The sequence below is a fragment of the Pundamilia nyererei genome, unplaced genomic scaffold, assembly GCF_000239375.1.
Source record: "Pundamilia nyererei isolate P.nyererei 1_Seehausen unplaced genomic scaffold, PunNye1.0 scaffold00004, whole genome shotgun sequence".
In the NCBI taxonomy this organism is placed as follows: domain Eukaryota; kingdom Metazoa; phylum Chordata; class Actinopteri; order Cichliformes; family Cichlidae; genus Pundamilia; species Pundamilia nyererei.
Genome location: NW_005187405.1, coordinates 1,067,941 through 1,084,808, shown reverse-complemented (window position 1 = coordinate 1,084,808; position 16,868 = coordinate 1,067,941). Strand labels below are relative to the sequence as shown.

Genomic DNA, 16,868 nt, shown 5'->3' with positions numbered 1-16,868 from the left:
CACACACACACACACACACACACACACACACACACACACACACACACACCGGGCTGCATTATAAATGGACCTTGCCCTGTGTTTTTCTATCTTTCTCTTTGTTCTCTTTCACTTCCCCTCATCGTCAACTGCTCTATTTAGTGCGGTGGCAATGCTGTGCTCTGTGAAAAGAGGGTGATGGCCCAGTGCTCCTGCAAAGGCCAGACCAGAAAATGCGGGGCAGGTGTTTAGTGTTGGTGAGCCGAGAAGACGTCACGCGGACCCGGCGTCAGGCAAAGTCCAATGACACTTCTGTCATTACTGCATTAACACGGCCACACCTTGATCAGATGTAGAAGTTGTATGACGTACAGCGCTTTAAAGCAAATGTGATAACGTCTCAGGCGGAGATAAACAAGCTAAAGGGCAGTAGGTGTCACATTCATGCGAGGATTTTGCTGTGTCTAGTTGTCATCTTACTAAAATAAAAAGGTTTTTTGTTACTCATAATCTCAACATTACACACTATAGCAAATATAATACTACACTAAATCAATAGAAACGGTTATATCAACGTGTTACTCACTGAACGTATATGTGTGTGTTTTTTGTTTTGTTTGTTTTTTTGTGGCTCAAGGGGACTAATTGGCTTCTGGGTTATATTCTGGAGGTGGATGAGAACCCTCATTCTTCTGTCTCTCCACCCTGGATGTGATATTCCTTTATTCAATTCCTTAAATGGGATCCCATCTCATCTCGGATGTTACCTGGCATGTCTGTTCATTCCAGCTGCTGCCTGCATGGGTCACTCCATCATTCCTTGTGCCTTGGCCCTTTCTGTGGCAGTAATAGAAAACACTTCATCACAGTTGTCCGCCTTGCCGGACTCTCCGCTCATTTATGGGACAGTGGGATGCAAACATGTCAGCTGATATTTAACAATGACTCTTCCGGTACCTGCCTCCTCCTGAATGATGGCAAAGCTGCTTAGTCATTTGAGTGGTGGAGCAAATCTGACTAATGATCTTAGTTGTCAGAGATAAATTCCACCATTGGGCACGGGGCCCTTCCATCGCCACTGCCGCGGCTGGCAGCCTGTATCTCCCAGACGCGCTGTGTCGAGCCTGCCCCTTGGTATCATCTCACACTAACTGCACCACGAGCGTGTTAATGCTGCAGCTGAACTGAGTCACGACTCTTTCTTTTTTTTAATCTCTGGGATCACAGGTAGTTCATCATGTGTGGAGCATATCAGCATTAGCACGGGCAAGCTGCACTGGTCCCGCAGAATATGTGTCACATTATTCACTGGTCACTGTATAAAGGCCTACTTTTGCTTCCACTGCACCAAAGTCTGGCTTTGAGGCATTGTCCCAGTAAGTAGTTTTAGAGTGAGATGACAGCCATAGAAATAACATGCAGTGAATATCAAGATGGCTCCCATACACTCAGCCATTATAATGGAAAAAAGTAACAATGTGGAGAAGTTGATGTGGAAAGAAGTGATTTGGAAACCTTTGTTTAACTTAACGACATTGTTTAGTTTACATATGATATTTACTATAAGCTTTGTCTTTATAACAGCCTTCCGATGTGCTTGTGCAGTGATAAAGTCATTTACGACTGCTATTTGAAATATAAAAGGAAAAAAAGGGTTTTCTCACTAAGCCATACCCTAAAAGCAATGAATTAAAGTGTAACTTTATTTTAGATCTTTGGTGGAGACCTTTACCTTTATATTTCGTGCACTCGTTTAACTTCAAAGTTGGTGTTCTCTTAAATTGCCTAATCTGTGTTGATAGAGAGGTGTGCGTGTGTGTGTGTTTCCCTAATTGTCACAGTAACATGAAAATTCTGCAGTGCAATTTTTGTTTTTACTGTTGGCGACTTTGATGAGTTTTTGGTCATTTAGGATGCAGAATCACTTTTTATTCTCAAAATTACACCACTGACGAAGCTTGCTGCAATATTATTGATTTGCAATTACTTTAGTGACTAATTTGGATTTCAATTGGTGGTAAGGCCTCTGTGCAGAACAAGAGAGCAATGACAAGAATCAGACTACACTGTTAAATAACAACTAATCCACATTTTTCCCAGATTTATGACAATCTGTCAGAATTTCACGAGTGGCAAAAGGTTGCAAGAAAAATTATTCAATGCATGTAAGGTATAAGAGGAAAATAAATAAAGTCTCATTGTTACAGTATTGCCGTCCACTGTAAGGTGTGCACGCTGAAATGAGATTTTGGCTTTTTTCTCTTTGTTTTTTTTTTAAGTCTTGAACAATCAGGCCTCATCTTATCTTTTAAAGACCTCATAGTATCACCCTGATTGGGTCCTCTACCACAGCGTGTCTCTTGTATGGTCTTCCTCGTCTCACCTCCAACCAGGTGTGGCAGATGGCTGCTCCTCCCTGAGGCTACGTCCACACTAATGCGTTTTCGTTTGAAAACGCATCGTTTTCTCTCCGTTTTGGCCTCTATGAAATGTCCATAACTCTGGACAGTTTAAAATCTCCTCCATTTCAGCCCTGATTTCACAGCGTGCAGAATGTGTAGTCTGTATCATATATTTTTGCTCATTATCTGCTACACGGTTTTGTTTTGGTGCTAAGACACAACAGTGGTGACACCTGATCATTAAAGCACACCGCACTAATTTTAAATAATGTAATTATATTCATGATAACTGATGAAAGTTTAGGTAAGTCTCAAAACAGATTTTTTATGAAGGTCTAACATTAAAGTTAAATTAGCACAATAGAAATAAGTTAACATTCATCAGATTAAATCAGCTTTATGAGATGTAAATTGGTCTAACATCCGTTTTCTATTACTGTTTTTAATATTATGGAACACAAAAGTTAAACGGGCCACATACAGCACGTCTGGTGCTGCTGTGAATATTCTGGATGATTTAGTAATGCATGAAAGCTTTTGTGAGAGTGCACACAGGTATCCATTGCCATCAACCTACACCCATTTATCTAAAGTTAAGGAAGCATTGTCATTGTACTGTTTTAATATGCTATCTCATTACCCTAAAATGTACCTCAAAATGCCTCGTTTACCTCTTTGTACACCAGTTGAGAACCACTAGTCCAACACAGGCCTACTTCTTTCTTCTTCTCTGGTTTGTTCCCTTGAGGACCAGTTCTTTGTTTGTTGAACCACTGGTCCAACATACAGTTAAGCTTAATGCTATTTGATGTTAGTATTGCTAAGCTTTATATAGCAAACCTTAGCCTAAACTGCTCTTAGCTAAACTATTCTTAACCTGTTAGTTGTACCTTTATTTTGAAAGAACTCCATTAACAGCTGACTTCCTTCAGTGTGATTTCTCTCCTTTTTTCTTTGTTTTTTTTTTTTCAATAGGGTGCACATCAAGTGTCCTCACTCAGACCATACCTCCACATTTACGCTGGTATAGGAGCGAAGAATTTTTGTTTTTTTCAAGGCTTTTTCCATAAAATCTTTTCAAACAGTTGCTGCATCTCGCTTTGTTTATGACAGTTTATGACAGAGGATGTGATGTCCATTTGTCTTCAGCTTTGTTGTACAAACCATTTTGGTGTGCATAATCAGCCCCTCGTAGATGTACTTTATGCTAAAGCAGTTAAAACCACCTTTAGGTTAGTTCACGTTACAGTAAACGTCACCAGGAGCAGAGTGCTGTTTTGCAGAGATGACACAAGTACACATATACACACACAAACACCAAACACAGACACACAAGCTGAAAACAATACCTGCTATAGTGTCGCAGCTGGTAACAAGGAGCTGGACTCTGGTTTGAAACCCCACATGTGCTCAATTAAAGTGTCTCTGAGCAAGTCGTGCCAAACACTTCAGTCAAAGTCACATCAGTTTACCTAATACTGTAAATGTAAAGCTTGTCACATTAATATTAAATAAATGCTATTGGATATATTACACCAAACATAGTGAGATGCAAAGAACATTAGAAACAGGTATGACGTGTCTTTCAGTGTGGATGTTTTCTGTGTTTTGCTACTGGCTAATCTCTGTACCTGTGTATAATCATTTTTTGGTTTATGTCACAGTACAGCACATTTTTTGTTTTCCTCTTCTTTTCAATTGAACTCTTTTGATCTGTTCTGTGTTGGTGCACCTGCTCTTTTAGATATCTCTCTCTCTCTCTCTGTCCAGTTTCTCTCACAGATGCACACACTATCAGTTTCTTCCTCTCTCTCACGCACACACAAATTCTTACACATCTCTCCGCTTCACCCTGGTTGGTTTTCTCTTTCTCTGTAATTACAGGTTTCTTATCTACTTCCTGTGTTACATGCTGCAGCCACTGGCCTCTTCCATGTTTCCTCCTCTACCATTTTAGTGTCACAGTGTCTCCCTACAGCACCCGACAGAGACGAGGACACACAATATGCTGTTTTGCAGGTCTGGACCAGGAGGAAGGGAGAAAAAAAGGAAAACTGAGATATAAAGTGTGGGTTTTGGCATGTGTGGCTGGTTGGTGGATGGGTGTTTGTGTGTGTCCAGCAGTTGTAAAGTTTGGTTTAATTATTCACGTGGAAGCAGTAGCATTGCTTCCCAAACTAGCAAATGAAACTCCATCTTGCTTAGGAACTCACACAGGTCACAGCGACCAATTACTTAATGAAAATGCTCAGGTTTCTAATGCAGCCTTGGCCAGAGCTCTACTCCAAATTCCTGCAGTACATAGACATAGCTATAAAACAGAGTGTACCACAGCTTTCTTCCAGTTGTTAGGCAAAGTGTGCCACCTCTGCAGTCTTCGGACCCATCAAACCTTCAAATGGCTGAGCCAGCTTTAAGGGAAGGATTATTACTTATTAAGAATGGCTAATGTATGATGTAAAAGTTGGCTGCGTCTTCATCTCCATCCTCTATCCTCTCCTGTCTCTTTGGCTCAGTCTCTGCTTCTCTCTCTTGGCTAAAATGCTGTGTTTGAGTTGTTTGTGCCTACACTTTTACATACTAGCCATCAGACCATGAAACTACAAAAGCATGCAGAAGTCTTTTTCAGTACAACAGTCACATGTCCACACAATGAAAAGGTTCACTCACCCTCTTTGCATACTGACTGTGAAGTGGACAAAGCCCACAGGCCTGATTCAATTCAACAATTCTCTGTGAAGACCAGTTTCAATGTACACATACATTCACTGGTCACTTTATTAGGTACACCTTGCTAGTGTACCTAATAAATGCATTAAGACTTGTCTATATTCTCCATGACATAGATTCAATAAGATGCTGGAAACATCCTCATTTTGCTCCACAGATTGGCATCGCACAGTTGCTGCAGATTTGTCAGCTGCACATCCAAGATTAAAATTTCCTGTTCCACCACATCCCAAATGTGCTCTGTTGGATTGAGATCTAGTGACTGTGGAGGCCATTTGAATACAGTGAACTCAATGTCATGTTCAAGAAACCAATTTAAAATTATCTGAGCTTTGTGACATGGAGATTTATCCTGCTGGAAGCAGCCATCAGAGGAGATGTGGTCAGAAGGGATTGATATATTCAGTAACAATACTCAGGTAGGTTGTGGTGTTTAAATGATGTTGACTTGGTACTAAGGAGCCCAATGTTCCAAGAAAATATCCCTCACACCATTTCACCATCACTGCCAGCCTGAACCATTAGGACAGGGCGGATCCAGGCTTTCAATTTGATTAATCCAAATTCCGACCCTGCCATCCAAACTGTACAGGACAAACTGAGGCTGGCAACAGTGTTTTCAGTCTTTTGTTATGCAATTTCAGCAAGCCCTTATGAACTGTAGCCTCAGTTCCTGATTCTAAGCATCTCATTAGATGTGGTCTTCAGGTGTTGTAGCTGATCAGCTTGGAGGTTCAATGTGTTATTCAGAGATACTCTTCTGGATAATTTCGATTGTCTGCTTTCAACAAGTCATTTCACCCAGAGAACTGCTGCTCATTGCAGTCTGTTTTTTTTTTTTTTTTGCTTTTTTAGCACTGGCTGTAAACCCTAGAGATGTTTGTGTGGGGAAATCCCACACAGATCAGCACTTCAGAGTCACTTACATCACTTTTCTCTTCCATTCTGATGCTCGCTTTAAATTTCAGCAGGTCGTCTACATGCCTAAATGTTACTGCTATGTGATTGGCTTGTTAGATATTCATGTTAACAAGCACTTGAATGGGTGTCCACAACAAATTGGCTGGTAAATTTATACAGTACTATACAGTAGAACACCCTTTAACTCTTCAGGGAGTATTTTTAATAGACAGACTTAAAAAATCTATGAGAACTTTTTTTTTAGCAAGTTTTCTATTATTGGATGAATAATTCTCAAAGCTGCCAAAAAGGTTGCTGCTGCCTCTACAAAGAAAATAGGGGTCACAGAGGGGCATAACAAGCAAAAGAGAAAAGAAAGAAAGGAAAACATCCCTCCACCCTTGTAGAATCCCAGATTTACAACACAAATCAGTTGAACAGACACAACTCTAAAGCAATTTGTTTACCTGGGACAATAGGAAACAAATTTAATAGACAGATTTCCACACAGCATATAGGATCAAAGTCCTGTAAAAGGCATATCTTACTCCTAGAACAGTTTCAGTCTTTGATCTATTATTTCTTATCACTATTCTGCACCAAGACTTCTAATGTCTGACCATCAAATGTCGAGAAGTTTCACAATCAGGGGTTCAAGACAAACACCTGTGCAAGTGGCCTTCATTAAAGCACGTTGGCCCGATGGGTTTGTTTTCTCTGAAATCATTTATTTCTACTGATTAATCCCCAATGCATTCCCATGCTGCAATTTATTGCTACTCTATTTTTATGTGCTCCTCTGAAGGAGAAGCTTTAAACGTGCTGCAGAAGAAAATCCATGTACTTACTTAATAGACCTCAGTTCTATAATAAATTCCAACCAAAGCAACAAAATGTAATGGTCCTACTAAATCAAAGGGGTATTTTCCAACAATTAAAAAAAAATTAAATGAAATCTCTCTTTGTATTACTATCCCTCCTTTACAGCACAGCTGGCCAACAGGGTTTTACAAGTATTGACGTGTAGAATACTTTTCTCTCTCTACATATGGCTATTTTAAATAGGCAGACTTTAAAAATATACATATATCTGAACTTATGTACTTCAAGTTGTCTATTATTGGATGAGTAATCCTCACAGCTGCATGGCACTAACAGATATTTGACGGACAGTCCTCTGGCCACTTGACACCCCGGCAAGTATAGGCTATTTTAGAAATGCGTGTCCTAACTCCTCCAGCACCAACGCCGTCTGCGCCCAGCCCCTCTCTCTGTCTCCATCTAACCGATCCCCTCACAGCTGTGACAGTGAAGCCTGTACAATGTCTTAGTGAGAGCATGCAACAGCTGCGAGCTGCGCGTCACACACGGCAGCCTGCGAGAGGTGACTGCGGGCTCTGAATGCAGCACCCATTCTTAATATTTCTGCCTGGTAATACAAAAACTATGCACATGAATTATTAAATTCCATACTGCAAGGCTTGTGCTGTATAGCATGAGGTAATCGGCTACACGCCTGTTGATTTTATGTGCTTTCCATGGACCAACAAGTGGAAATGTGATGTGCAAACAGACACAAATTGTTGCCGTCGTGTTTTTCCCTTAAACATGCGGATACTTTACGAACAAGGCAATCATGCAGAGTTGGTCATAAATTTTAGTGACGCTCGGGATGTATGTGGGCATGTTGGATATGGGTGACGTAGCAGTAAAAAAGTGATTTCTGATTATACAAGGCGGTTATGGCAACACTGACAAACTCGATGCATTAGGTCCGCAGTGGCTTAACATGATCGACCCGTCAGTGTGCGGGATTTAAACACCTTTCTTGCATAGTCCCGCTCCTGTAATAGGCCAATCTTTAACACTCGGGAGTGATCGATCTGCTGCAACCTGTGCGCATGGCAGGGAATGGACCGATATTGAGTCGAAGGCGGTGTTTTGGCTGTATAGTGACGTTTTAAGGCAGGTCTTGGTCAAACCTACCAATGATACAAGTCGGTCCTATTCTGCTGGGACTGATCGCAATGAACGGGTGTCGGAGCTCTGCACGGCAAAGGAGCAACCACAGCGAGACGAGGCGATCAAGGGGATGCGGCATCGGTACGCGGGAGCTGTCCATCAGCACCAAATCCCCGACGAAAACCGAGGAAACAGCAAGCAGAGCCGAGACCAAGTCGCGCCTGTTTTCAGCCTGCCGCCCCCGCCCTCTTCTCACCACCGAGATCGCACTTCTACCACCGCCGCTCATCGCCAGAGCCTCCAGGAGCTCCCCTGTCTGAGCCAGCCCTCTCGGAGACCTGTTCACAGCGGCGACCCTCTACCTCTAGCGAGCTACGACACCGCCCAGCGACCTTCACACCGAGTCAGTGAACCTAACACCGGGCAGCCGGCACACCTGCACCAGGATCCCTGGGCCCCGGCCGGCTCTCAGCTGCAGCAGCAGCAGCCTCCGCCGCCGCAGTCAGAGAAGCAGCCCGTTTTTCCGAGCTGCCACTGCAGTTTTTCAGAGCAGGAGGCGAGCTTGTCTCAAAACCAGTCCCATCCTTTCCAGCCTCTCCCACCTCATCCCTCCCCGCCTATTCCGCCGCCTATTCCGCCGCCACCAACGTCGTCCTCTTCCTCTCTGCTCTTTTCCCGGGAATCTAAGAGGGGGGATCGTCTCCGAAGGAGTGCCAGTAATTACCAACAGGCAAGCATCGTGGAACGCTGCAGGGGAGGAGGAGGAGGAGCAGGAGGGCACCGAGACCACAGGCAGTTGTTGCAGCAACAGCAGCAGCAGCAACAGCATCAGCAGCAGCAACAGCATCAGCAGCAGCACTGTCATTTAAGACTCCAGCAGAAAGACCCCTCCCCTGAAGAAATCCGTGCAAACTCACAGAAAGGGCGCTCTTTAAATGTATGCGAGTCAACCGAGGCTAGGAGAGCATTCGAGTTTCAGACTCAGGACCTGCAGCAGCAGCAGCAGCAGCAGCAACAGATCCCACAATTACGAGCGCAGCAACAGCTACTGGTGGGGAGCAGCTTGCCTATCAACTACTGCGCCAGCGACTCAGGAGAGCTATGTAGGACTCATCGGGCTCCACTGCTGCAACAGCAAGAGCAGCAGCAGCGGCAGCAGCGGCAGCAAGGCGCACTGGGGCTCTGTCCCCAGCGTCCGCAGCACTGTGAACAAGACCGCAATAAGTCTGGGAGGATCACCGCGCAGAGCGACCAGCCAAACAACCGCGACTCCCGCGTAACCCCCCCGGTAACACAACAGGCATACGCGGGGAACTCGTCCGCGACTACCGGCAGCAACAGCAGCAAAGACAGCCCCAACTACGGCTCGAGCTATCACCTGTGGCCCGAGAGTCCACATAAAGGAGAGGAAAGGATACGCATAGACCTCCACAAGGTAGATTTTTCTCCCCTACTCCCCTCCCCTCCTCTCCACATTTTATCATGCGGTTTCGGAGACAGCTCCAGATGACAAAATAAACTGCTCCTAAGATTTTCAGTGAATGACCACGCCTGCGATATGATTTTTGATAGAACACATTAACCTACGCGTTCGGTGCGCGCACTCGTGTGCGAATTGTCATTCAGTAATCTATTAGGTGGCTTTAACAGAATGCGCGAAACTACCGCACATATAACCAACTCTGTGTTTCCTTTCTTTACCTGGAAGCTTGTTTATTTCGCGTGGTCACACACAAGCGTCCGCATGCAAGTCCAAAAACACACACACCAAACGCACACTCGCGCGCGCACACACCTGTTCCATGTTGCGGTGTTGTTTTAGGCAGTACATTAGAAATATTCAAATGGCGCTGATTAGAAACAGGGAGGTTTGTGTTTTCCACAGAACATGAGGACAGTAGAGTCAGTGCTCAGCTTAATGTTATTAGGCCCTGATACCTGGCTCTGTGAGCACACTCACTTCATACATAGCTGCATGTTCCTGCTCGCAGAGATCTCTCTCCCAACAGCCACAGTGCATTCCACACTGTATTAAGACGACTAAATATCGACTGGGTACAAAAAATAAAAAATGGGAATAACTGAGGGTAGGAGTGAGTTATAACAACTCAACAGACATCAGAAGTGAAAGTGGTAACAACAAGTGGAATGTGCGTATGTCTGTCAAAATCCCCAAAAAATTGGGGAAAAAGAAGGAGGGGGTGGGAAATTGAAAGAACTATGAATGCTTCTTGATCCAGTTAGCCATTTGTTCCAAAGTCGCTGATAAAACAGTGACTTGATGTTCTTTAGGCTACTCAAAGTTGGAGGGTAAGGAGTTTTATTGTAGTTTGGACAGAAGGAAAAGATAAGGCAGACAAAGATAAATTGGAAAGTGTTAAACCGGATTGTTGATGATAATGATTGCTGATGATGTTCCCCCGCAGCACACCGAGTACTCTTTTAAAAGTGACACTGAGAAATCTAGTTCTTGAATCATGACTGAGTGTACCGATGGACCTAGGAGGTTTTTGTTTCATTTTAAAATGATTATTAAGTTAGTTGCCACCTTTGTTATTTCCTCCCCTCCTTCAGCATTTCCTCCCACTGCTGTCAAGGTGAAGTTTTTACAGGACAGGGAAAAAAAAGGAACAGGAAGGCGTTGATGAGGGCTCAGCAGCATCTAAATCTCACCAAGAGGCTCCTTTTTAAAATGCCACAGCTGTTTTCTGAGGCTGAGCTGGCACTAGTTGCAAAAGGTGTTATATCGAACCACCTTGACACGACTGTTCTGAACTTGGCTCGATTTTGGAGCGTCAGCAAAACGTCCAAAAATGACGAAGTGGCTTCAGGAAAAGTACACTTTTTTCCTTGAAGTTAACAACTTCACAGGCTCTTGCTAGGAAGGAAAAATAGGGAAAATCAAGAGTAGCGTCTCTACCTTTTCTAGTTGCATAATATTACAGTTGTGTCCATACTACAGAGTCTGCTTTGATCTCCAAATCCCTAAAAAATAATGTTATAAGTTATTACCAGAAGTATGACGGTCGGCTCTGGTGCTGCTGCTGGCGTCACTGCATCATAGATGAAGGTACAGGTGATATGTTGTTCACCAGGTATCAGTTGTCTTTGGTTAGTTAGTTAAACATTAATGTGAATCACAAACAAGTGAATAAGAATGGAAAACACAATGTTTGGGAAGAACATAAGAATGCTGCGAAACTATTATCTCTATATAATAGCAAATGAGCCAATATTGCACTAATTATAGTGTAAAAACTCATTAGAAAGATTAAATGAACAATAGTCCAAGTGCATGCTCATTACTGTGTAAAGAATCTGGGATTTTTAATAAGCTTAAAATCCTTTGCCAACGTGATATTGAGTGATTTCAAGAGCCACAGAGGCATTGAAAGCTGTGAAATGGTCTGAGGTGTCCGCACATAGTGGGACACCAGTCAGGGCTACAAAAAAGCCTCCGAACGAGAAGCAAGATGAATACGATGAACTTTGTGCACTCTCAAAAATAATCAAAATGCCGTTATGTATTGTAATTATCCCCATTTGTATGCAGCTTTCCAGCATGTAATTGGCACTGTGAACAAGACATTTATTATCACACAACTATTACACAATCCTGTTTCAATCATGAAAATGGAAATGAGGACGAAAGAACGAAGGAAAAAGAAAAACAATCGAGGAACTGCTGCTATGAAACTCTGTTAAGTAACAGCCCTTTTCCACTCGCTCAGGTTGACCATGCCAAGTATTTTGGTACGGCGAGAAATGCTTATTTATCCGCAGACGTTTGTGGGATCGTGGTTACATCTTATTGACTCACCCTTAATGAGACAGCCCATACCCCCTCACCCATCTGAAATCCCTTAAACAAAACACTTGTGACAGAACAAGCCCGATAAAGTGTATACGGTTACAGTATCAGCACACCCTGAAACTCAATAGCTAGCCCACTGAACTGATGGCAGGTAGTACGATATTGTGTCCTGCCTCAGTAACATTGTGCTTTGAAAGCTGCGTTGCTGCTTCTATTGTGCCGGGCTGTGTAAGTACTCTAATGCCTGCCACTTACTGCTATGGTGATATTCCCTGCAGGGACATTGTAGCACATAAACACCAGTGGATTTGCTTTCCTTTAATAAGTTGTTTTTTTTGAGTATATACCAACACTGTGTGTAGCAGACACCTGTGATTAATCGGGATACAGTTTGTCTGATTCAATGCCAGGAATTAAAGGAGGTTTGTCTGAAATTTAAAATGTGATAAAATAAATACAAGGCTTTGTATGCAGAGTCATGGAAATCGAGGTGGGTTTCCTTTTTTTGCACTCTTTTTTGTTATATTAACGTGGCTTCTGTCTCTTGTTGGAACACCAAAGATGACATGTGGGAGCACAAGCCGGGGGAATCCATCCTGGCACTTTCATAGAGCATTGTAGGGCAACATCTCAGATTTTTAGATTTTCTACAACATTTTCTACAAGATTTTCCTTATCATCACTTTTTCAATGCCATAAATGACAAATTATGGCATTAAGCTAATTTATGTAGTTTAAGAAATAATATTAATGATAAAAACACAAGATAAAATCAAACAATTGCCTCAGGAGACATCTTCAGAATTTTGTTTTGTTAAAACAACAGGTCAGATCACCCAAATGATCCACTTTCAGCGATACTGATTAGAGAAAAGTAGCAAATCCATATATATAATATTCTGAAATGACACACCTTTATAGACACACTTAAATATCTCCACCGAGTAGGTTGTCTGATTGTTTTAGTTTGAATATTAGTTTCTTTGAGTGTTTGAAATTTTTACAGGAATTGGAACTTAAAAGAGATGAAACTAATGAGAACTTTTAAATTAGTGAAAGATTTCAGTCTTATTATTTTTCTGATCTGATAAAATCGGACATTCCGATATATCGGCAGATATTTTTTTTCTTTCGCAAACACAAAACATAAACATGTTTTCTTAACACTTGTTATGTGTAGTTATTTATTTACTCATTTACACTGGTTGCTGTGTTTGTGTCACTCCAAACACGTGTTGCTAACAGGAAGTTGATGAGTGTGCTTTGGTGGACAAACCACGTGATGTCAACGTTCATACGATGTTAAAGGGTGTTTCTTCTTTACTTTTAAAATGTCCATGTATTGTTTGTTATAAAGGCCGGTACTGATGAATTAGCAAATAGCTAAACTCACCCAACGATATTGGCCTGCCAGTGTCAGCTTATATTTTCTGAGGAGCTATGTGTTACAGCTGATCAGCAGTCAAAATCCAAGCACAAGAGAAAGGTCTTCACAAATAAAACGATATAGCTTAAAATGTTTTTAAGAAAGATATAAGTTATAATTCTGCTAGAAAAATGGCACCGATGATCAATTATTAAGTAGTTTCTTGTTCATTTTCTGTCACCAAACTAACCTGTCAATGTGCTAATCATTTCACTTCTTCTCAGTTTACCCAATGTGGCAAATCAGTCAGTTTTACACTGGATAAAACTGCCCTTAAGTGAAAACCAATATAAAAAGTCGATCTAGAAAGAAGAGAAGAAAAAAAGAAAAAGAAGAAAAATATATATTTATAACCTGGTGTCACCTTTCTCTCTTTGACCTGTCGCATCACACATTTGTTGGATGCAACAGGCCTGCTTTACTGTACTGTAGCGGTATGTATGCGTGTGTGTGTGTGTGCCGGGCGATTGCCAGCCCACCTTTCAGGAGAACATAAGGTTGTATGTGTCACTGCAGAATGGATGGCTTGAAAGAGGAGGAAAGCTATTACAGTAAAACCTTTTGTGCAGCTCCTGCCAAATGGCGGTCCAACATGGTTATAATCACTCTATATGATCTAGGTCAACACAGTATATATCAAAGTGCCACTTGCAACCAACTTTGTGTTTCGTTGACGCTGTCTGGAGGATTTAGCGTGGTTGTGTTTGCAAGAGGTCTGAAAAGTAGTAGGGGAATGATTATTTCCTTAAAAGAGGGCGAGGAAACATTTGATTTGCCAGATGTTGCTCTTCTCCATTTAAAGCTTCTTGTTTAGCATGTAATTTTTTCTCCTTTCCGGGCATTTAATTTTTCTTGTAACCGAGATCGTTTATTTCTAATTGAATCCTACCCGGACGCTTGTGCACTTGAGCTGTCTAAATTAAGGAAATGTTGAGGTAATTCAGCTTCTGGCTCTCTTTAAAAAACTAGTTTATCTTATCATTGTGTGTGTGTGTGTGTGTGTTTGGGTTGGCTCCGTAATAACGCTGAGGTAACGCTGTCTGCTGGAACTCGAAACAATTGATGTAGACAGATCTGCTTACAGCATTATGATTTACTGGCAGGCTTATGCCAGGAGAAACATTATGTTCATTTAAACTTTCTCTATCAGTCATCTCCCTGCTGCTGTTGTTGTAGGGCCTCTGTTTGTTTTGCTCTCATTAGATGCCCATGTTTCCACTAGCCTATGCATTGGAGGGCTAGCCAACACCTTCAAAGTAAACACACCCGACAGAACAATTACATGTCAGAGACAGGGAAGCTCACATTCTAGCTCGCATTAGAAGGAGTGGCACCGCTGTATATCTCTGATAAAGCTGAATGAAGTTAGGTAGGTGTTGAGCAGTGGGGGCCTCTTAGTTTTTGGCTGCAGCTGGCAAAATACGCAGGCAGTAAGTATGAACATGAAGCTCATTTAATAATTGATTGCTGTTTTCCCTAGTTTTGTGTGTGTGTGCGTGTGTTACGGTCTGTTTAAGTGCTACACTGCACTCCAGCTCTGAAATAGATTTGTGTTACCATGTGTGTTGCTATGGAGAGATCAGCCTTGTATTGTGTAGCAGATTCTCTCTGGGTTACTGAGTTTGGTCAAGGAATCATGTGCAGAGCAAGACTATCCATTAGATTTACAAGTCATTTCAAGCTTGTCTTTGCCACATGCAAGACACACTTAACAGCACTGTTTGCACTTGACACACACACACACACACACACACACACACACACACACACACACACACACACACACACACACACACTCCAGCATAGCCCACACAAACACTGGCATTGCTGTAAGAGGTGTTCAAATAGTTCTCCACTTATTCTAGTTCATTTGCATTTCATTTGAATGATCCTGCACAAGGAGAGTTGTTGAATTACTTGCGGTCTAGTTGAATACAAAGAGTGGAAAGAAAGCGTGCTGGGGGGGTTTCCTCGGTCACGTCGTGGCTTCCCACGAGTAGAGCCAAGGCCTGTTTTCACTCTGTTAGCCGTCAGTGGAGTTTGTAGCTTGAGTGCTGGACCTTTCATGGTGTTTTCCTTTTCTAATATGTGTTGCTGCTTACAAATTAATTTTAAAAAACGTTGTTGGGTGCCGACGGAGGCCAATCCATGACTGGTAGTGTTGCATGTGTGTTTTTTCTGTTTAGATATGCTTTTACTGCACTGACAGTATTTTTTTAGAACAACCATGCTGAAAAATGAAGCAGTTGCCAGTAAGACACCTTCTAGATTGTTTTTCATGGTGGACTGAAAAGACAGTACTTTTCGAAGTTCAAAACACCGCTGGCTGAAATTCAGCCCCAAACCATGACAGAGCCTCCACCGTGTTTCACAGATGGCTGTAGACACTTACTGTTCTCTCCTGATCTCCTCCTCAGATATCGACAATGATTTAAAGGCGGACAATATTTAAAGGAAATCTGTGAAAGACCTTCAGAAAGACTGAATAACTAATGCTCAAGACCACTGTGACAGAAAATCTTTCTCCATGGAAGAAAATCTAAAGAAATGAGAGGTGGCTCAAGACTTTTGCACAGTGCAGCATGTGAATGTTGCTTTTATTTCTCAGATTTAGTTTTAAGATTTCAACTTCAGTCTGGCTGATGTAAATCTGACCATTATTGCTTTATCATGGATGTAACCTTACATATATACAGTAGTTACATATATTGCTCAAGCCCAGTTCTACATTCAGAGTGTCATAGATTTATAACATGAGATTGATTAGATGTATTTTATAAAGTGTAGGCTAAAGTGTAGCTATCTAGAATTGTAGGTACAGTGTCTGCATTTAACTATTCAGTATTGTAATCAGATTCTAACTATTTGTACAAAGAGTAAACTATTGCATCCAACACTGTTTACAATTAGGACTATGCCATACTATGCTGTCCTGGTATAAATTTTTACGTGATTAAAAAAAAGTGCCATACCTTGATATGAAGGACGTAGCAACATCGTGCATCAACTTCCCTATTGTGTACAGCGATGACACAAGCCCAGACATGTCTGAGAGAAAGAGCCATGTGTCGGTCTCCGATCACCTAAGTAATTTAATACCTAAAAGGGGGGCTACCTTAGCAACCTCCAGCAAAAGGAGAGCAAAATATACAAGAATTTCTTTTCTGATAAAGGTAGAAACAACTACTTGAGGCAAAAACACACTTTTGAGTACAACCAGTTTACAGAAAAGAGGCAAAACTAGCAGCTGGTGATGTGTAACCCAAAGTTAAAATGTGACTCAACCGAGCATCACTTGAGCACTCACTACATTCCCTCCATATGACAGGATGAGCAAACAGCGGATGGAAATGACAGATATGGTATTGTTGTGCAGCTCGAGGAGAGTTACGAGGTTAAATTATATAGTTGTTGTTAAACTGTTATCCCTAGTTTTGTGTGTGTGTGTCTGTGTGTGTCTGTGTGTGCTACGCTGTGTTCAAATTCTATGCTGCTCGTCTGCTCTGAAATGTTACCATGTGTGTTGCTATAGAGAGATCAGCCTTGTATTGTGTAGCAGATTCTCTTTGGGTTACTGAGTTTGGTTAAGAAATCATGTGCAGAGCAAGACTGTCTATTAGATTTACAAGTCATTTCACTCTTGTCTTTACCAAAA

The 16,868-nt window shown here is 41.9% G+C and overlaps 1 protein-coding gene across 2 annotated transcripts in view; it reads left to right on the top strand.

Moving 5' to 3' along the window:
• Positions 1 to 8,010: 8,010 nt before the first annotated feature.
• Positions 8,011 to 16,868, top strand: part of kcnn1a (potassium intermediate/small conductance calcium-activated channel, subfamily N, member 1a) — a 63,660-nt gene continuing 54,802 nt past the window's right edge. For both annotated transcript variants that reach the window (XM_005721046.1, XM_005721045.1), the window contains exon 1: positions 8,011 to 9,408. In XM_005721046.1, coding sequence (XP_005721103.1) covers positions 8,104 to 9,408 — 1,305 coding nt within the window. In that variant the 5' untranslated portion in view covers positions 8,011 to 8,103. The remainder of the gene's footprint in view (positions 9,409 to 16,868) is intronic.